The 22,818-nt window shown below is 35.4% G+C and overlaps 2 protein-coding genes across 9 annotated transcripts in view; one reads left to right on the forward strand and one right to left on the reverse strand.

The window, feature by feature from the left end:
* The window catches only part of ARL13B (ADP ribosylation factor like GTPase 13B), a 71,444-nt gene that overhangs the window by 15,194 nt on the left and 33,432 nt on the right, over window positions 1-22,818 (reverse strand). For 4 of the 8 annotated variants that reach the window (XM_050778979.1, XM_050778977.1, XM_050778983.1 and 1 more), the window contains 3 exons: window positions 3,113-3,241; window positions 1,563-1,668; window positions 229-431 (listed from right to left, as the gene is read on the reverse strand). In XM_050778979.1, the coding sequence (XP_050634936.1) occupies window positions 229-431; window positions 1,563-1,668; window positions 3,113-3,241 (438 nt within the window). The remainder of the gene's footprint in view (window positions 1-228; window positions 432-1,562; window positions 1,669-3,112; window positions 3,242-22,818) is intronic. The other 4 variants (XM_050778984.1, XM_050778982.1, XM_050778980.1 and 1 more) reach the window with 1 other exon arrangement.
* STX19 (syntaxin 19) lies at window positions 8,224-22,690 on the forward strand. The gene is made up of 4 exons (XM_050778990.1): window positions 8,224-8,331; window positions 8,517-8,569; window positions 18,504-18,563; window positions 21,777-22,690. Exon 4 carries the CDS (start codon window positions 21,790-21,792, stop codon window positions 22,672-22,674), a length of 885 nt encoding a protein of 294 aa, XP_050634947.1. The 5' UTR covers window positions 8,224-8,331; window positions 8,517-8,569; window positions 18,504-18,563; window positions 21,777-21,789; the 3' UTR covers window positions 22,675-22,690.

Here is a 22,818-nt window from a genome sequence, read left to right on the forward strand (position 1 = left end):
GCAATGGTTACATAAGGAGTAAATTTAACTACTATACAACCTCCAGAAAAATTAGGAATCTACCACCCAAACTTGTATAGAAAAAGATCCATAGAAATACAAAATTTACCTAGTGTCTTCCTTCATATAGAAAGAAGAAACTGAACAGATAAAACTAACAACTAATTCATCAAATTCTTATGTTTTTGATTCTTCAAATGCACCGTGGTGCAAAATTAATCTACTTACCTTTCTTCTCGTAGTTTTCGCACTCGTTCAGCTCTTTCTTGTTTCTCTTGTTCCTCAAGAGCACGCTGTTCTGTTGTATCTTTTTGGATGCGTTCATTTAAGGCATCAAAGTCTCTTGCAATAACATGTAGCAGCCAAAAAAGGCCTTTTTTAATGGACTTGTCAATTTTCTTTCCATACCCCGAGATTGCTGAACATGGTTCCTAAAACAGAAATTTATTTGACTAAAAGATTAAAAGGTCTCCACACAAATCTATTCATAAACCATTAAGTATAATTAATAGCAAATCAAAATTAAGCTATTTAAGTTAATGATATGAAGCATCTGCTTATTTAACTTCCAAAACATAGCACTGCAATGATTATTAACATTAGTATATAGGACTTAAAATATTTTACAGATAACATCTGTACGCTATGTGAGATATTATAAAGAGGGTGACAGTGCCACTTACAATATTAGAAGAAAAAATTTAATTGCCATAAAAAAACCTCTATTTATTAAAAATGCCAAGACGTTTTAATTCCTTATACTAAAATCTACAGCAGCAAACATCCATAAGATTGACAGCCTAATGTTTTTTGAAACCAAAATAAATTATTAAATCCACTGTCAATCTTCCTTAAGACTGTATGACATCTCTCCTGATATGATTTATCTTTTCTTTTTCTGTTTTTTAGAGACAGTGTCTCATTCTGTTGCCCAAGCTGGAGTGCAGTGGCTGGATCAGAACTCACTGCAGCCTTAACCTCCCAGGCTCCAGTGGTCTTCCCACTTCAGCCCCCTCAAGAGGCTGGGACTACAGGCACACACCCCCACACCCAGCTAGTTTTTGTATTTTTTGTAGAGCTAGGGTCTCACTATGTTGCCTAGGCTGGTCTGAAACTCCTGGGCTCAAGCAATCTGCCCCCTTCAGCCTCCCAAAGTGCTGGGATTATAGGCATGAGCCACCATGCCCAGCAATATAATTTTTCAAAATTAATTATGAATCTCTCATATGTTTAAATGTTATATTTACACTTTTCTTTCCCATTACAAATGTCATACTATGATGTGCTGGCACAGTGCACAGATCCTATCAGCAATATCTTAAAATGCAAATGGGAAGTTCCTTGAAATCATGGAGAGATGGTTCATGGAAATAACAATGAAACAGACAACAAATATTATGGTATTAAGTTATATCAACAGAAAAGTGGAGTGTGATTTCATAGGTTACAAAAAATTCTTTGAAAAGATTGTCTTTTAACTGCTATCACTTTTATAAAAACCAAGTTATACTGAACCTATTTGAAAGGACAAAAAATTAAAATTAAAAAAAAAAAAACCTTACTATCTGACAGAGGCACTTGTGCTCATTGACCAATTTTTCCAGAGATAGACATTCAATGACATCAGCTTCTCCTAACGCTCCTTCTTTATCTTGTTTGTTTGCCAACCTAAAAGATAAATAAAGTACTTTTATACAGCATATACATAATTGGATGGAAACTTAAAGATATTCTGAATACATTCTTCTTTTTTTTTTTTTTTTTTGAGACTGAGTCTCACTCTGTTACCCAGGCTGGAGTACAGAGGTGCAATCTTAGCTCACTGCAACCTCCGCCCCCCAGGTTCAAGTGATTCTCCTATCTCAGCCTCCAGAGTAGCTGGGACTACAGGTGTGTGCCACCACGTGTGGCTAATTTTTTGTTTTTAGTAGAGACTGGGTTTCGCCATTTTGGCCAGGCTGGTCTTGAACTCCTGACCTCAAGTGATCTGCCAACCTCAGCCTCTCAAAGTGCTGGGATTACAGAAGTCAGCCACCATGCCTAGCCTGACCACATTCTTTGATTCCCAAGTTTTAAATCTACTGATTACAGAACACACTAGTTTCTTAAAATGTTTTAGTACCAATTTTGTCATTTTTCCTTTATTATTGCTGAAACAGTTTGTAACTACTGGCCTATAAAAGGAAAATCAAATAAAGAGAAGTGTCAAGAAAGCAAACAACAGATCAATATGCCAACAATAAGGCTACGAAACAGAAAAAGAAGAGGACTAATTTCCCCAGGTTACATCCATAAATTATATTCTTACCTTCTTAAAATACAAACTGTAATGTTTTAAATGCCCAAATATTTATTCTGAATTTGTAATATTTGAGCTTATCTACAATTATAATGTGTGAATGTGTCCACATAAATGTGCAATTTACTGAAGACCCAAGGCCACTTCTAATTGACTTGGCAAAGCACTGGGAATTAAAAAAAAAAAAAGATTGTACTCAATTAGAGACAAACTGGACACCGACAAAATGAAAAAACAAAATATGCTACAGAAAAACAGGATTTCCCACAATATACCACTATTTAATTATAAAACACAGATTTAAAAGTTTAATAAAATACTGCCTTGCTCAAAGTTTGACAGACTCTTTAGGTTAAAAAAAAAATTAAGTACATAGACTAAGACGAAACCCTTAGAAATTATCGAAACTGTGTCATTCTTGCTTATCTACATAACTTCTTTTTTGTATTTCCCAAATTACCATTAAATCTACATACCTTCTGTTTTGCTGCCTGAGTCACATTACTTCACCCAGATATTAAAAAATCATTACCATGATACCACTATTACACCTAACAAAATTAACAGTAAGTCTTCAATATTACTCGATTTACTCAATATTCTCCAGTATCATTTTACAAGCGTTATGTTTAAATTCAGATCCAATATGCATTACTTATCACTTACCTCTTTTTGAATCCGTATTACACCTGCCCTCCCCGCTACCATCCCCACAACTCTTTTCCTCCCATGACATTTATTTGTAATTTTTCTTTAGAATTTCCCATATTTGGGATTTGGCTAATACCTTCCTTATACACTTATTTAACATACCTATCCTGTATTTCCCATATCTGGTGGTAAGAAGCTGGATGAGTTTCAGATGAAATCTTTCTGGCAAGCATATTTCGTAGGTGGTGCTTGTATTCAAGGAGGCATAAAATATCACTTTTATATAATGTCCTGTTTTAGTGGTATAAAATTATGGGATTTACATTTAGCCTGATCCATCCAAAATAAAGTTCTTGATTAATCTTTCACTTAATGATTTTAGCAGCCATTGATGACCTTTACTTAATTCTATTATTTTACCAAAGTTTATGAAACAGTAACTTTTCTAGTTCCATATTCCTTCTGCATTTACTAGCAGGATTCTTGCTAAAAAAAAAAAAAAAAAAAGCTTTCACCAACTACTTGGTTGACTCTTAAAACTCACAAAGTCAAGATAAATGTTTGATCCCTTGCCCTTATTTCCTAATTGTCAAAATAATGCATTGATGGCATAGCAACCTCCGAAGGTAATCAGGTTAATTTTTAAAAAAATCCTATAAATTTAAAGATTATTAGTGCAGTTTTGTTATGTAAACGTATTGCATAGTGGTGATATATTGCATAGTGGTGAGGTCTGGGCTTTCAGTGTAACCACAAGCTTAATAATGTGCATTATAGACATTAATTTCTCATCTCTAACTCCCCTTCCACCCTCCCACCCGTCCAAGTCTCCAATGTCTATTAATCCACACTCCATGTCAATGTGCACACATTATTTAACTTCCACTTATAAGTGAGAACATGCTATAGTTAACTGTTTCTGAATTATTTCACTTCAAAAAATGACCTCCAGCTCCATCCACGTTGCTGGAAAACACATGTTTTTTTAAATAGTTGAGAGTATTCCATTGTATGTATGTACAAAACACACACACACACACACACACACACACATTTTCTTTAATCATCCATGGAAGGATATTTAGGTTGACTCCGTATCTTTGCTACTGTGAATAATGCTGTGATAAACATCTGAGTTCAGATATCTTTTCTTGTATAATAATTTCTTTTCCTTTGGATAGGTACCCAATAGTGAGGCTGCAAGACTGAATGGTAGTTCTTTTTTTAGCTCTTTAAGAAATCTCCATACTGGCCGGGCGCGGTGGTTTATGCCTGTAATTCCAGCACTTTGGGAGGCCCGATCACAAGGTCAAGACCATCCTGGCTAACACGGTGAAACCCTGTCTCTACTAAAAATACAAAAAATTAGCTGGGCGTGGTAGCAGGCGCCTGTAGTCCCAGCTACTCGGGAGACAGAGGCAGAAGAATGGCGTGAACCCAGGAGGCAGAGCTTGTAGTGAGCCGAGATCGCACCACTGCACTCCAGCCTGGGCGACAGAGCGAGGCTCCGTCTCAAAAAAAAAAAAAATCTCTGTATTGTTTTCCATAGTGATTGTACTAATTTACATTCCAAGAATGTATAAGCATTCCCTTTTCTACACAATCTCGCGAACATCTGTTATTTTTTAACTTTTTTGTAACAGCTAAAACTTCTGACTGGTGTGAGATGGTATTTCATTGTGGTTTTAATCTGCATTTCTCTGATGATTAGGGATATTGAGCATTTTTTCATATGCTTCTTGGCTATCTGTGTGTCTTCTTTTGAAAAATGACTATTCATGTCTTTTGCACATTTTTAATGGAGTTTTTTGTTATGTGGTGTTGTTGTTGATTTCTTTGTAAATTTTCGATATTAGTCCCCTCTAGGATGAATAGTTTGCAAATATTTTCCCTCATTCTGCAGGCTGTTTGCTCCGTTGATTACTTCTTTTGCTGTGCAGAAGTTTTTGCTTAATAATTAAGTCCCATTTGTCTATTCCTGGTTTTGTTGCTTTTGCTTTTGAGGTCTTAGTCATGAATTCTTTGCCTAGACCAATGTCCAGAAGAGTTTCATCAAAGTTTTCTTCTAGTATTTTTCAGGTCTTACCCGTAAGTCTTTAATCCACCTGAGTTAATTTTTGTAGATGGTGGGAGACAGGATTCCAGTTTCATTCTCCTGCATATGGCAATCCACTTTTCCCAGCATCACTGTACCCATTCTTTTCCACTCATCTATTCTGGATTCTCTATTCTTTTCCACTCATCTATTCATGTATTTTTATACCAGTACCATGCTACTTTGGTTACAGTAACCTTGTAATATAATTTAAAGTCAGATAAGATGCCTCCAGCTTTGTTCTTTTTGCTTAGGACTGCTTTGGCTACTTGGGCTTTTTGGTGCTTCTTCTTATTTTGAGAGGCATCATTATGAACTAATTTGTTTCAGTTAGTGCTCTTTTTAAGGCTCAAAGGTACCCATTTTGAGGCGGTGGGAGTCCCCTTCAGGTCGGCTCTTGGACCCTTTTGGTACAACTCCAACAGTCTTTGATAGCTTCTTTGTGTTCCACTATCAAACAAGGTTCCAGACTCGCAATCATCCATTTCCCTAAGAAGCCTTGATCTTTTCAGTGGAAAATGGCATTTTAAAGACCAAAACCTAGGAGTTATAGATATACATTTGCTATTGACTTACTACTGCTTCTAGGCCCTTTCAGTGCACAAAGCTAGGAAATAGAAAAAAAATCTAATCGTGCATTCATGCTGATTTTTTTCATTTCAAATCAACTACCAAGTTTTACTGAGCTTCTTAAATCTTGTTTTTGTTTATTTCTTTGAGACAGGGTCTCACTCTGTTGCCCAGGCTGAAGTGCAGAGGTGTGATGTCAGCCTCTACCTCCCAGGCTCGAGCCATCCTCCCACCTCAGCCTCCCAAGTAGCTGGGACTACAGGCGCATACCACTATGCCCAGCTAGTGTTCGAATGTGTTTTTTTTTTTTATTTTATTTTAGCAGAGATGGGGTTTCACTATGTTTCCCAGTCTGTTCTCAAACTCCTAGGCTCAAACAATCCTCCTGCCTCAGCCTCCTAAAGTACTGGGATTACAGGCATGAGCCACTGTGCCCAGCCTTAGATCTTATTTGTATCTCTTTTTACTTATGCTGAAAACTGCAGTTTCTAATAATATTATTTGTTTTATCCAACTACATATAGGAATTTCAACATAATAATATCAATATTTTTACTAAATATAAGACTACTAAGTGCAGGTTAACATATCTCTGTAATTATTTTTGTCTCTACGCTATATCCCACTAGAGATGCAGAGTCAATAATACTGTTTTAAAATTACTTAAAACAATACTTCTCTGTGTAGTTTTGCCATCACCTAGATATATACCTAGGTTCATTTCTTTCTAGGTGCTTTTGCATTTTACAGATAGTTTGTGTATTTGTTTTAAGATTTAATTTCTAAAATATTTATATTGGCCAGGTGTCGTGGCTCACGCCTGTAATCTCAGCACTTTTGGGAGGCCAAGGCGGGTGGATCATTTGTCAGGGGTTCAAGACCAGCTTGGCCAACATGGTGAAACCCTGTCTTTACTAAAAATACAGGAAAAAAAAAAAAATGAGCCAGGCGTGGTGGTGCGCACCTGTAATCCCAGCTACTCGGGAGGCTGAGGCATGAGAATTTCTTGAACCCAGAAGGCAGAGGTTGCAGTGAGACGAGATTGTGCCACTGCACTCCAGCCTGGGTGACAGAGTGAGACCCTGTCTCAAAAAATAAAAATTAAAAAAAATTTATATGGTTCTAAATTCAGAATTATAAAAACAAGGTACAATCAGAAGAACTATTTGCCATCTCTTTGCCTTTTCCTTCCCTTCTCCTATAGGTAACCATTTTCATTCGTGTTTAGTTCATCCTCCCATTATTTCTTTTTGAAAATATAAACAAGCATATGGAGAAAATGGTATTTTAAGGACCATAATTTGGGCACTATAGATATTCAATGCTATTGACTGTTTATGTATTTGTGTATATATACAATATTTATATCTACCCTTCCTTTCTTCCTAAAAGTTAGCATATTTTATATATATATTCTTACGCAGCATGCTTTTAACAGAAAGGTAAATTTTGAAAGTACCCTGAAGCAGTATAACAAAATCTTCATTACTTTTTATAATTGCAAAATTCTTCCCTTTGAATGTTTCATTATTTACTCAGCCAGTTCTATGCTGAAGGACTTTTGTGTTTCCAGTGTATTGTTTTTACAAAGAGTGCTATAAAAAGTAGGTGTGCAAAGGAGTTATTTCTTATTTTGAGTACAGATTCCAGGAAGTAGAACTATTAAAACAAAGAATAAATATAAATGTGATTGCCCGGGCGTGGTGGCTCCATCTATAATCCCAGAACTTTGGGAGGCTGAGGCAGGTGGATCACCTGAGGTCAGGAGTTCGAGACTAGCCTGGCAAACATGGTAAAACCCCATTTCTACAAAAAAATTAGCTACAATCCCAGCTACTCAGGGGCCTCAGGCAGCAGAATTGCTTGAACCCAGGAGGCAGAGGTTGCAGTGAGCCAAGATCATACCACTGCACTCCAGCCTGGGCTACAAGAACGAGACTCCTTCTCAAAAAAAATAAAAATAAAAATAAAAAATAAAAAATAAAAAATAAAAAAAATATATATATATACAAATGATTTTGATAGATACAGCAATGTCCTTCTTGCCCTCAAACAGTAACAAGTCAGGTAGAAAAAATGGGTCTGAAATTTGGTAGTACAAGAGAGATTTTCATTTCTAATTCTTCCTATAAACATTTCCCTCTGGTATAAATTAATTTTGAGTTGTTATATTGACAAAATAAATGATTTAACATATATTGCTGGATAACTTTAGTTCTATATAAAATTTATTTTAAAATAAAAACAGCAGGCATAATAAAAAGTATAAAAAAAAAAAAATTAAAAGTAAAGTGGGATGAATGGTTTACAGACATGAGCTCTTTCCTGGATGTTTCCCTTCTGAAATTCTATGATTTTATGAGCTAAGCTCTTATGGGACTTCCTAAAATAGGACAGATTTCAACCATGTTAAAGTAAATGGAATAAAAAAAGCCTTTACACCAAGCTTCTTTTCATTCCTATTTAATTCTATATTTTTAGCAAGTTTTGATATCTATAGAAAAGAAAGTAACCTTTGTTTAAATACAAATCCTTTTTCTTAGAATAATATATTACATATATAACGTATGACTAAATTTGCAGATCCAATGCCAAATACTCTACGTAGGCAGTTTAACGAGGACTTCCTGTTACCAACTAGCTCCAATGAAAATGATCTTCCTTTAATCTAAAGAACAGGCATCTAACAGGCAGAACCGGATTCTCCAGGTGTGAAGTAAGCAATCTATTTTCACTTGCTATTAACAGCAAAAGTACAACTTTATCTCTTATTTGACTTCATTATTTGGCTTTCAATTAACAACATGAAAACTATACAGAAATTAGCCTGTGCCCTATAAGATAGAGATTTAGATAATTTGCTCAAAACATTACATGAGATGTTCAGATTTTCTCTCAAAGGCAGGACTCCAACACGGCAGGTGGAAAACCAACAAAAGGAAGAAGACAGAAAGGTAAATAAACGACTCTTTTTTGTACCTTTTAATATGAGGTATCCATAGACTGAAATCTGGTTATACTGGTACATTTAAAAATCGCTCAACAAATAATGAGGGTTACTTGTTTTACTCAGATTTGGACAGGGGTACCGGTAGCTGATTTGTTCACATATATTACTGACATGCTGACTGGGATCTGGGTATAAAGCTCTTGAAAACAGACTACTGTAATAAAAATCAACTTCAGAGAAAAGAAAAATTTTTTAAGTCTTTTAAAAAGTAAGCTCTCATTTTAGAAATACTAGAAAGTCAGATGTAAAAACAAATCTAAAATTATTTCTTTTATAGACACTATGAATGTGCTTACTTCAGAGAACATTTTTATATTTAACTCTGAAAAGCAGCTTATACCCAAATTTGACACATACATATAACCTTAAAAATCTGAGATAATTTGCTATAATGGTCTTAATTGTTTCATTGTTGTTTACTAGACTCTCCTAAAATTTAAAAAATTAGAAAATAATCTTGTGAAAGGGCTACCATAAAATATCGAAGTACTTACTAACCTTTATAATATTTCAATTAGTACATTAAAAATACTTAAGTTACACCATTTAACATAAGGGTTACCATTTAATTGATAGCTTGAAAAATTTAAATCAGCATCATTTAAATACAACCTATGTAGATAGGTTAGATACTTTCAAAGTTATAATTGTTACTATGTTAGAATTTAATAAATATTCCATTTCAAATCAAAATAATAATGACTTTTTTATGTATTTTAAAAGTGGACTTGAGAATTGGCCATATAATACCTAGAACACATTATCTTCATAGCTATGCAGTTTTAAATGTAATATAAAAATCATTTTATGTATGTACAGGTTACTTAAATCAGATAAAAGTTCAAAAATTATACAAGTCTTATATTTAAACAAAATGATCTTAATATGTTGTTAAACAAGTTAATTCAATAACTTATTTACACTAAATAAAAAGTAGGAAAAAAGCATTGAACGCTTATATTGCAAAAAAAGAGTCAGATAATTCAAAATTAGACAATATATGCAATTTGTATTTTTTTTAGTTTTTAGAAACTACTATTTGGCCCTCACTTTAGCAGTCAAAGAGGTTAACATTACAGTAAGATCCTCTGCTTTCACTTGCACTAGAAAAATGTTGCAAGTTGACTTCATATACAAAAGCAACAGAATATTCTGTTTTCTCTTGGGTAAAAACTGGTCACATTTCTTGAAATGTTTTATTTAATCATTACAGTCACTATCAAAAGAAATGGCCTACTTTTTAAAAAATCTATAAATACACTAAGTATCTATCCCAGGGCATATTTCTTAAAGTACTAGGTAATTTTTACTCATGTTTCTGTTTATAGGGATTTTCAGTGTCTGTAATAGGGCAGAGAACCTTGTATTTGAGTTGAGTCGCACCAGTTTACTTTTCTATTTCCCAGAACAAGTTGTCAAAGCTGATTATCACACATACGAGTTATTGTTCTTTCTTTTTTAAATATAATGTTTAAGTTCACAGATGTAGTTCTTGCTAGTAAAATCCAAAACTATAAAGCAATGCTGTAAGTTAAACATAATAAAAGATGATTCATATTTGTATATAATTCTTCCAACGTAATAAATTTAAGGTACAGAATAGACTGCATAAAATAGTATCAATTTCACCTAGTCTAAGCAATTAAATGATTTCACAACTAGGAGCTTCATATTTTATGCTTATATGATTCCCGTCCTTGCATGTTTTAAATTCTAATATGCATGTTTGTCTTACTTTGCCTAGTATTCTAATTAATGAAGATATAAGATCAATAAATTGGATAGTTATACATATAGTTATGAGTATGTAACTACTAGAAAATGCAATTTATATATAGCATATAAACAGATCTGAGTACCTATCTTAAGTCAATTTCTACACAGATGAACAAGGATTCAGGGAAACATTCTCAATTACGTTAATTCTGTAAAGGTAAGCAACTATGACTTCAGTCAAAATGCACAGATACAGAAGTTACTCCCTCTTTCTGTAAACATACAGAATTTGATGTAATCATAAGTTTAAAAAAGACAAATTTTAAAACAACATCACTAAATTTTAGAGTAAAAAAGAGAAGTTTTCAGGTGCCAGAAATGATGAGGAAGCATACTTAAAGCCAAAATGAAGAGTAGTAATTAAACCTAATTCCACTGGGCAAATACTTTACCTTAAAGCTGAGGTTTAGAGTTTGCTGCATTACAGGGAACTAAAACTGAGCTTCCTAGATGAAGCAGTTAGCTAGGAATAATACAACATAATCTGTATACAAAGACAGGAATAACTCTGTTGACTCACCCAGGATTATAGCAGGAAGTGACATCCACTTAGGCTACAAAAATCACTAGAGAAAAATAAGGCCTACATTCTCCTACTTGTGCTATAATGAGCAAACTCCATGGGGCGTTGGTAGTCACAATAAAAAAAATAGCCTCAATGTATCCATAATTTATCAGGACACTTAGAGCATTCTTGTATAACTCCTCAATGAAGCTAGGCTACTGACGAATTTCACTAAATACACTTGCCCACCTTTAACAGAGTGGCCACCAGTCAGTGACCACAGCAAACATAGGAAATTACTCCTAAGAAACTAGAAATAACCTAATTATGTAAAGGATCTTTCACATAAATATTCTCTAAATGTTCAAAAGAAATACAGGCATAGGATTCATTAACCAAGACAAACACAGTATAACCTTTATAGCTCACTTTAAACATCATTTCCATAATATGCATGCCATGATGTATAACACTGAAAGGAAACCCGATTCTATTTCCATGTTTTGCCTTGAATATCAATAATGTATACAGATCTAAAAAGAAAGCAGGATATTTTCTTGTTTTTTGCTTGTAAATTTATTAAGATTAATAAATACAAAGGACATATTAATATATTTTAAAGGGCTCCTTAAAGTACCTTTTATTCAAATATAAAAGTGTGGTGCTTGTTCAGGGAATATTACATGAATAAAAATCCAGGAAAAAACAACCTTTATACAGGTCAGACTCCAATATCCTGCTTTCCAAAATCAGTGGCAGTAAAATGCACCTTCTCAAAGGCACTTCACAGGAAAATTTACCTTCCCAAAGGCCTGTGTACACTGTGCTCCAATATCAATTTGAAATATCGTCTATTTCTTAAAATATTTTAAAACTATGATGCTTTAGAAAAAAGCTTTTGATTACTTTATTTCTGATTTTTTAAAAAAGAGGCTGGGTATACTGGCTCACGCCTATAATCCCAGCACTTTAGGAGGTTGAGGCGGGAAGACTGCTTGAGCCCAGGAGTTCGAGATCAGCCTGGGCAACATAGCGAGACCTCATCTTTACAAAAAATTTTTTAAAAATCAGCCAAGCACAGTGGCATGCAACTTTAGTCCCAGCTACTCGGGAGGCTGAGGGGGAAGGATCGCTTGAGTCTGGGAGGTAGAGGCTGCAGTGAGCCGCAATTGAGCCACTGTACTCTAGCCTGGGTGATAGAGTGAGATGGTATCTCAAAAACAAAACAAAGCAACACACCCAGAAAAGGAGAAAGATCTTTCCAGTCATAAAACCATTCGAGGGAGTTGTTTCAGGATTTGTTCCAAACCATGCAATCAAGGAGAAAGTTCAAGACGTAGTTCTTGAGGAATGTGAAAATTAAAGATTGTTAAAAGCTACTGAGCCATTGTATAAATATAGGACTTAATTTTCATGAATACAAAATCAAAATCTTTTGTTTGATGCCACTTTCTCTTTCTCTCTCCTCTGAGCTTCTAACACTGTTACTCTTTCTTTTTTAGGGGTGCAAGTCAGTTTAAAAAAAAATAATGCAGCAACTAGCACTTCAGCTATATATGCTGTAGCTTTAAGAATTCATAGTCAAGGTAGAAGGATCTCTTGAGGCTAGGAGTTCAAGACCAGCCTGGACAACAAAGTGAGATCCTTTCTCTATTAATTTATTAATTAATTTTTAAAAAATAATTCATAGTGACAAGCTAGTATAAGAGATCTGGTTAGATGACTATAACTTGAATCAGAAGAAAATATAAGAATCCCAATCTCCATATAGTACCAAAGATAAAATTCACTATTTCTTAGAGAGACTTTCTGTAAACATAAGTCTGTAAGATCCAAATTATTTTTCTTCTTTTATAGTGTAAAGTGATCAGTTTGGTCTGATTATATTAAAGAGCCTAATAAAGCTTCAAACAGGCCGGGCGCGGTGGCTCACGCCTGTAATCCCAGCACTTTGGGAGGCCGAGGCGGGTGGATCACGAGGTCAGGAGATCGAGACCACGGTGAAACCCCGTCTCTACTAAAAATACAAAAAATTAGCCGGACGCGGTGGCGGGCGCCTGTAGTCCCAGCTACTCAGGAGGCTGAGGCAGGAGAATGGCGGGAGCCCGGGAGGCGGAGCTTGCAGTGAGCCGAGATCGCGCCACTGCACTCCAGCCTGGGCGACAGAGCCCAAGACTCCGTCTCAAAAAAAAAAAAAAAAAAAAAGCTTCAAACAACAACATTATTTTAGAAACTATACGCTATATTATCTCCTGCTGAAGTTTTTCTTTTAAATAGATATAGTATGTATATTAGTAACATAACACAGTATTTGATATAGATAAACATTATTTGTGTGTATTTCACTAGGATAACCAATTTCTACTAAATACACAATAGGGAAGAAAACAGATTCGCAATCAAGTAGACATGCCTAAACGAAGCCTCTGCCACCTTTCAGTTGTGTGGCCTTAAGCAAGTCACTTTAAAACTCCCCTTATTTGGACACTGCTTTTCTTGGACTGGACTGCTTCTTTAATTTTCTTAATGTCTGAAAGGCCACGAAAATAATACAAAGAAAATGGAGAAAATGATATTAAAGAAATTATTTTTAAAAAAGCAAGTCCCTAAATACATGAGTTTGTAGGTTGAAAAGACCAACTAAATGTTTACCAAATAAATGCATCAAGACCTACCCCAGATCACATTACTATGAAATTTCAGAACACCAGGAATATGAAAAGAAAAGGTCAAGAATTTCATGAAAGGAAATATAAAACCCAGTCTACAAAATATCAGAAAACAGAGGGCAGAATATTCAGGGGTAACAAAACTAGAAGACGTAGTAACAAAACTTTCAAAATTTTGAGGGAATATAATTTCAAACTGAAAATTTTATCCAAAGAAAATATAGTATTCAAGTATAGGAGAGAATAAAAATATTTTCAGTAATGCAAATTATCATTGCATTTATATTTTGAAAAGAAGCTATAGTACGCTCCCAAATCAAGGAGATAAACCAAGAAAGGTGAGGAACTGGAAATCAAAAAGAGAGAACAGACAAGAGGAAAAGAAAATTCTAACACAATCAGATTACATTAGAAGTTCCAGGAAAGGAGCCTCAAAAGATGAATAAAATGAAATAAAACAAAACTATATACAGTCTATATTTAAATATGTCAAGAGGATATTTTCAATTCACTTCAGCTTTAGAATGAATTAGTGATGCATATGTACAAAATTAAGCAGGTGAAAAACTTTGGTAATTAATATTTTTTTAAAAAATTTAAATGTTATATGTTTCTTGATCTATGTGATAGTTACATGGATGTATTTACTTTGTGAAAAATCATCATAATATACCTTTATGTTTTGGGGACTTTCTGTATATGTATAAATACATCAACAAGAAGTTTTCTTAAATATATTCATCTTCTATCTCTATCCATTGAAAAAACTTAGAAATAATTTAAAAAATTATTTGAGAAAGGAAATATAGCCATAGTACCTTAGGTGACTCACATATAAATAGTATTTGGGTAGTCATAATAATGTAAACACAAAATATTAACCAAAATTTGTGATATAACTGTATTAAAAAGGGTAAAGCTGAGGGAAGAATGGGGGTATGAGAGAAGATTAAATCTACATCTTCCATAGAAGAAATTCAATATAATAACTAAAACCAAAAAAGCAGCCAGGTGTGGTGGCTCATGCCTGTAATCCCAGCACTTTGGGAGGCTGAGGCGGGTGGATCACTTGAGGTCAGGAGTTCAAGACCAGCTGGCCAACATGGTGAAACCCCGTCTTTATTAAAAATACAATAAATAGCTGGGCGTGGTGGCAGGAGCCTGTAATTTCAGACACTCAGGAGGCTGAGGCAGGAGAATCACTTGAACCTGGGAGGAGGAAGTTGCAGTGAACTGAGATCACATCATTGCACTCCAGCCTGGGCAACAAGAGCAAAACTCTGTCTCAAAAAAAATAAAATAAAATAAAATAAAACTGAAGAAGCAAAAATACCTACACATGCAAATTACCTAGAAATAGGAGTTTAGACGCAACATGTAGCTAAGGAGCTGAAAATGACTGCCTTTAAGGAATGGAGAATTGGAAAGGGGATGTGGTAGGGAAGGCAAGGGTCAGATATATATCTTTAGAAGCCTTGACATGACTTGATTTGTTAACCTGTGTACATGCATTATTAATTTGAGGGAAAAATAACATTTTTAAAAAGCTTATTTAAAAAGTTTATGGCTACATTAAATGTGACATGATATCTTCAACACTTTGGGGAATAATTTATTTTCAGCATCAATATGGTAATACTAGAAAGAGCTTATAGATAAGGAAGTCATAAATACCACTAAACCAAAAAATGAACACTAGGAAGCTACACAAGATAAATCACTAAGCCAACTTAACTTTAACGTCAAATTTTCTCTATACTGAAAAGAAGACTAGTTCTTATCAGATGTATGTAATAAAACATGGATGATAATTCTGCTTTCACAAAGTTGCCACATGGTAAAAAGTTTCCACAATTAATTCCCAATAGTTTTATGTGTCTTTAAGTATCCGTATCAGGATAATTATCAAATATTTTACACAATATTTGGCCAGGAACGGTGGTTCATGCCTGTAATCCCAGCACTTTGGGAGGCTGAGGCGGGCAGATCACTTGAGGTCAGGAGTTCAAGACCAGTCTGGCCAACATGGTGAAACCTTGTCTCTACTAAAAATACAAAAATTAGCTGGGCATGGTGATGGGCACCTGTAATCTCAGGCACTCGGGAGGCTGACACAGGAGAATCGCTTTGAACCCAGGAGGTGGAGATTGCAGTGAGCTGAGATCATGACACTGCACTCCAGCCTGAGTGCAGACCAGTCCAGACAGAGCAAGACCATCTCAAAATATACATATATTATATAATATTAAACACAAAAGAAAAAAACAACTTTTTAACACCTAAAATTGGCAATTCTTTCTATATTACCTTCTAATATTCCTCCTGACTAATCTTCCTTTCATAATTTTTCCAGCTCCAGTATCATTCATAGCTTATTTTTTCCTTGGATCTTACAAAAACACTAGCTTTGGTTAGCTCTACTCTGAAGGTGGAGAAACTGTTCCTTGCCAGTAAAGTAAAATACAGACAATAAAAATATGCAGAGGAAGAGGGGTATGGAATCTCTTTCCAGCTTAGTCCCCTATTACAAATGGTACTGACTGAACTTTTTTACCTTTACTGTGCAAATCAGTGGCAAAAACAAAACACTACCAGCTATTTGAATTAAATATTTAAAATAGGTAAAATAAATAGTAGAATGCTCTAAGTGCATTTCAGCAACAAAAACTTGCTCTTAAATATTTCCCACCAATACTTAAAATGCTCAGCAATATAGTTATGTGGCAATAAAGTAATGTACCAAATGTTTCTGAATAAACTTTTAATATCTATAAAACACCTTTTTCTGACAAAAACAGATTTCAAGGTCTTATCCCTTGTGAGGCTCTTTTCCCAACCACTTAACTGACCTAATTGCCTCTTTTCAGAACTCACCCTAGACGATCTCTCTAACACCACTGAAAAAGCTTCACAGCATAGTAAAGCTATGCTATACTATGGTGAAGTTACTATGCTCTAGTATGCTATAGTATAGTAACACATACTCTGCTATAGTAAAGAGTTGAGTCCTTCAAACTATACTGCCAGAATCTGAATCTCAACTCTACCACTAGCTGACAACATGGTTCAATTACTAAAGCTGAGATCTTAATTTCATTATCTATAGAATAGAGATCATGACAATACTTGTTCTTATAAGAACATACAACACACTTAGAACAGTGCCTGGCACATATTAAGAGCTCAAGTAAATCTAAGATATCAAGATCTCAACATGAGAACTCAAGTAAATATAAGACTCATCAGGTGTTGGGAAAGAATAAAGACCCTCTACTTTCTCCTCCAAATATTAACTCTATGAGGTACCAGAATGAATAAAAACCCTTGACTTCATGGAGTTAATATTGGGAGGAGAAAGTAGACAATTAAGTTAATATAAATAAGTAAAATATATGGTATGTTAAATAGTGAAAAATGCTAAGAAAAACAAAGCTGGGAAGGGCCAGAGAGTTGAGAGAAGGTATAGTCCAAGATAGGGTGACCAAGAACATCCTAACTCAGAGAGTGACATTTCAGTAAGGACTGGGTTGGAGAAATATGTCACATACTACATGGGAAAGAACACTTCAAATAGAAGAGAAGGCAAGTGCCAAGGCCCTAAAGCCAGATGGTGCCAGATTTGTGTGAGAACCGCAAGGACAGTGAGACTGAAGCAGAGCAAGGGAGAGTTGTAGGAGATGAGGTCAGAGGGCTGACAGGAGGGTGAAGTCATTGTGGAGCTTTGTAGGCTGTAGTTTTTCCTCTAAGAGATAATGCCAAAGGAGGATTTTAGGCACAGAAATGACATGGTCTGACCTACATTTTAACTCTGAATTCTGTGTTAAGACCAAAGGTTTGTGGTGGGGGCAGTTTGGGGGTAGTTGGTACAAAAAGGAAACAAGGAGAACACTTAGGAGACTACTGTAATGATCAAGATGAAAAGTAACAGGGACTTGGCTGGGCGCAGTGGCTCATGCTTATAATCCCAGCACTTTGAGAGTCTGAGGGGGTGGATCATGAGGTCAGAAGTTCAAGACCAGCCTTAGCAATATGGTGAAACCCTGTCTCTACTAAAAATACAAAAATTAGCCAGGCGTGGTGGCACGTGCCTGCAGTCCCAGCTACTTGGGAGGCTGAGGCAGAAGGATTGAACCCGGGAGATGGAGGTTGCAGTGAGCCAAGATTGTGCCACTGCACTCCAGCCTAGGAAACAAAGCAAGACTCTGTCTCAAAAATAAAAAATAAAAATAACAGGGACTTGAACCAGGGAGATGGTAAGAGGTGGCTAGATCCAAATACATTTTGAAAGAGATGTTGACAAGACTTGCTATGTTTGCATATGAACTGTAGGGGGAAAAAAAAAAAAGTCAAGAATGACTTCCGGCCAGGCATGGTGGCTCATGCGTATAATCCCAGCACTTTGGGAGGCCGAAGAGGGTGGATCACCTAAGATCAGGAGTTTGTGACCAACCCGGCCAACATGGTGAAACCCTGTCACTAATAAAAATACAAAAATTAGCCGGGCGTAGTGGCACATGCCTGTAGTCTCAGCCACTTGGGAGGCTGAGGCGGGAGAATCACTTGAACCTGGAAGGCGGAGGTTGCAGTGAGCTGAGACTGCGCCACTGCGCTCCAGCCTGGGGGACAGAGCCAGACTCGGTCTCAAAAAACTAACAAACAAAAAAAGACTTCCGAGTCTCTGGTCTGAGCAACTGAAAAAACAGAGTGGCCAGAAGAGAGATGGGGCAATTTATCGGTTCAGAGGAAGATTATGAGCTCATTTTGGACAGAGGCATTAAATGCAGCTGTCAGGTAGGTAGTTCTTTAAGAGCAACCTAGACTGGAGATACAAATTTGGGTCATCAGCTTATGAACAGCATTTAATGCCCTGAGACTAAAAAATGATGGATAAAAATAAGACTGAGTCTAAATTCTTCCAATATTTACAGGTGGGGGAGATAAGGAGTGGCCAGGAAAAAGAAAATAGTGATAAAGGAAGAGCCAAAAAGGTAAGGGAAAAAACCAGGAGAAATACTTTTCTTCAAAGTGTTTCAAGAAAAGATTGTGTTCAGTGCTGATGGGTTAAACTCATCAAGTCCTATTGCTTCTACTTCCAAAAACATATCCTAATGGTTCCCATTTACTCCATCTCTATCATTCAAGTCTCTTCTGTGAACTACTCCCACCCACTCCCCAGGAAACTATTCTCTATATAGAAAGCAACAACATCTTTTAAAAATATAAATCAGGGCCAGGCATGGTGGCTCATGCCTGTGATCTTAGCACTCTGGGAGGACAAGGTGGACAGATGGCTTGAGCCCAGGAGTTCAAGACCAGCCTGGACAACATAGGGACACCTTGTTTCAGTTTTTAAAAATTTTAAATTACATATCAAAAAGAAAAAAATATATACAAATCACGTCAATATCCTATTTATCTTTTAACTGTCTTCTACTGCACCTAGAATAAAATCTAAACTCGTTCCTTTGGCCCACAAGCCCTTTATGATGTGGTCCATGCCTACCTTTCTACTTCATTCTTCCCATGTTACTATTCTCATTCCTTTCTATCTACATTCACTTTGTTCTTATGCAGTAACTCTGTTCCTAAAACATATCGGTCTCATTCACTGCCTTGGCACCCCAACTCCTATACCTAGAATATACTCCCTTGGCTCTTCATCTGCCTGGCTTCTCAGCATTTAGTCTCACATCTCAAATATCTGCTTAGAGAGACCCTGCCTGATTATTGTATCAAAACCTAAAATTATCCCATTTATCTTTTAAATTGTATATTGTCCTTCTCACCCTAAATTATAAATTCCTCAAGGACAGGAGGAATTTATATACTTTATATACTTATATAATTGTAAATTAAATATATACTACAGCATTTAAAACTTTACATATAGTAGACTTCCATGATTATTTCACAAAATACCAGTCCTTTAAAACCAAAGGAATATTGCCAGGACATTGGTTTAACCTTTTACCCAAAACAGGCATCATTTCTGTAACATGCCTGATGGGAGTCATCATTCAAGAACATCTTGAAAATCTTCAGTGATGGCAAACTCAGCACCTCATGAAGCAGCTCATTTCATCTTGGGAAAGCAGTATTTGTTCGAAAAGTCTTCTTTACAAATTGAATCAAACCTCTTTCCATGTAATTTCCACCCACTGCCCTTTGGAGTTATGCCAAGTAAGTCTAATCCCACTTGCATATACAGATCTTTGTGTTTTAGAAGATAGTCATATACACACCCTATATCTTCTCTTTTACGGGACAAATATTACCATTTGTTTCAATGAGTCTCCATTTGGCATGGTTTTCAAATCTCATCCTTTCCATGCTAGTTTGGTAATTCCTAATTTATGAATTTCCATCTCAAAATATGCTCAGAAGTTCATAGAGTTCCCCTTACCCTTGCAATTTGCTCTGAATAGCATAGAGTCGGCAGAGTTTAGTTTATCCATACATCAGACTATTATTTATAAAAGCATAATGACTATTCTGATAGTTCTGATAGAAAGCTTAATTAGCCTGGGTAGGTGGCTCACACCTGTAATCCCAGCACTTTGGGAGGCCAAGGTGGGCAGATCACGAGGTCAGGAGTTAGAGACCCACCTGGCCAATATGGTGAAACACCGTCTCTACTAAAAATACAAAAATTAGCTGGGCGTGGTGGCAGGTGCCTGTAATCCCAGCTACTCAGGAGGCTGAGGCAGGAGAATCACTTAAACCCGAGAGGCAGAAGTTGCAGTGAGTGAGCTGAGGTCGCACCATTGCATGCCAGCAAGACTCACAGAGAAGACTCCATCTCCAAAAAAAAAAAAAAAACCTTACTTAATTAAAATCTCCAATACTTTCATAGACACTATTGTGAACCCAAGGGTCTTCTACTCTGTAGATATGAAAATATTTTTCTTATAGCTAGATGAAATATTTTAAATCTATTCCTGTTAAATATATTTGTTATTTTTAGTATAAAGTTCCACACTATTTTAATCTTTGAATCCCTACCCTGTACTTCAACATACTAAAGATTCCTCCAAATTTTATACCATCTACACATTTGTTAAGTATGCCTCCTATGACAACATCCAGATTAATAAAAATATTTCCATAAACATATCAAACACTGAGTCCTACAGCATAACAGCATCACATTCAGAGACTTTTTTTTTTTCTGGTTGATATTAATATTATATGTGGTCCACTGAGCTATTTGTACTCCCTAACAGCCTCTTCTTATCTTCAAAAATGTCAAGAAAGACATTTCTAAAATCAAGATGCTCTATGATAATAGTATTTTACTGCTTCTTAATCCCTTTATTTTATATATATGTATGTCATTTCATGTGTATCTATATCATTAAATATAAGTTAGGTACATCAATTTGATTCTTACGGATAACTACCAACACAGCATGTGATAAGTGTCAATATTATTATTACTCCCAAAATAAGATTTTATATAAATATATTCTCATGTTTATAAAAGTATCACCTAATACAAATCGATATAAATTTTGTTCTAAGATAGTCTGGATATCTTTGCAAAAGAATGCTAAGAATGAGAAATCAGCATAATCAAACCAATGTTTTCATATATATGCAACAGTTAGAAAAAACACTATGCCAAGTAATATGTTAATTCAGAGGCTTCGGAAAACTTAAAATAAATTCAATATTATCCATATAGCTTAACGTTCTCATATAAAATCTGTACTGTCATTACAATGGTTTTAACTGAATGACGCATATTTAGCAAACCGAGTATTTTTTATTATTACATTGGCCAAATTAACTGGAAACACTATCTTGAGTAACAAAGGCACTTTCGGCATCTGAAGATTAATCCTATAAGTTGAAGGTATAGTCAAAAGCATTCTTTATTTAAAAAAAAACTATCATGTGACAGGTATTATGACCCTGAAGAACTTACTTTTGGCCAACTGTGTCTGCATCACTGCTTTCTCGGCTATTGCACACAACTAAATGGCACTCACATGCAAAGTAACTTACAGATTATTTCATATTACTTTCCCTATTTAAATGGCTTTTATGAGGAAACTCATGGATGTTTTCTAATTTTTTAACCTCATTTGAGAAAACTAGGAGAATTTTTGCTGGGATATAGACAGTTATGTGAAGTCAACTGCTACTGGGGAAAAATATCAAATTTCTACTTGTTCAATACAAAAATTTTTGCTTCTTAGGAGGAAAGGGAAGATGAAAGACCGACTACAAGAACTAAAGCAGAGAACAAAGGAAATTGAACTCTCTAGAGACAGTCATGTACCAACTACAGAAACAGAGGAGCAAGGGGTGTTTCTGCAGCAAGCTGTTATTTATGAAAGAGAGCCTGTAGCTGAGAGACACCTACATGAAATCCAAAAACTACAGGAAAGTATTAACAATTTGGCAGACAATGTTCAAAAATTTGGGCAGCAGCAGAAAAGTCTGGTGGCTTCAATGAGAAGGTTTAGTCTACTTAAGAGAGAGTCTACCATTACAAAGGAGGTAAAAATCCAGGCAGAATACATCAACAGAAGTTTGAATGATTTAGTTAAAGAAGTTAAAAAGTCAGAGGTTGAAAATGGTCCATCATCAGTGGTCACAAGGATACTTAAATCTCAGCATGCTTCAATGTTCCGCCATTTTCAGCAAATCATGTTTACCTACAATGATACAATAGCAGCAAAGCAAGAGAAGTGCAAGACATTTATTTTGCGTCAGCTTGATGTTGCTGGAAAAGAGATGTCTGAAGAAGAAGTAAATGATATGCTTCATCAAGGAAAATGGGAAGTTTTTAATGAAAGCTTACTTACAGAAATCAATATCACTAAAGCACAACTTTCAGAGATTGAACAGAGACACAAGGAACTTGTTAATTTAGAGAACCAAATAAAAGATTTAAGGGATCTTTTCATTCAGATATCTCTTTTAGTAGAAGAGCAAGGAGAGAGCATCAACAATATTGAAATGACAGTGAATAGTACAAAAGAGTATGTTAATAATACTAAAGAGAAATTTGGACTAGCTGTAAAATACAAAAAAAGAAATCCTTGCAGAGTACTGTGTTGTTGGTGCTGTCCATGCTGTAGCTCAAAATAAAGAAGCTATTTTAAAACTTTTTCCAGCTTTAGGGTAAAAGATAGCTGGTATTTCAGTGTCTTGTATTGTTTTTCTTCATCTTGTGGATCCATTCACATACCTTTCAGCACTGTCAAGTTGTAATTTTCCCCTTTAACCCTAATC

This window comes from Macaca thibetana, chromosome 2, assembly GCF_024542745.1.
Source record: "Macaca thibetana thibetana isolate TM-01 chromosome 2, ASM2454274v1, whole genome shotgun sequence".
In the NCBI taxonomy this organism is placed as follows: Eukaryota; Metazoa; Chordata; class Mammalia; order Primates; family Cercopithecidae; genus Macaca; species Macaca thibetana.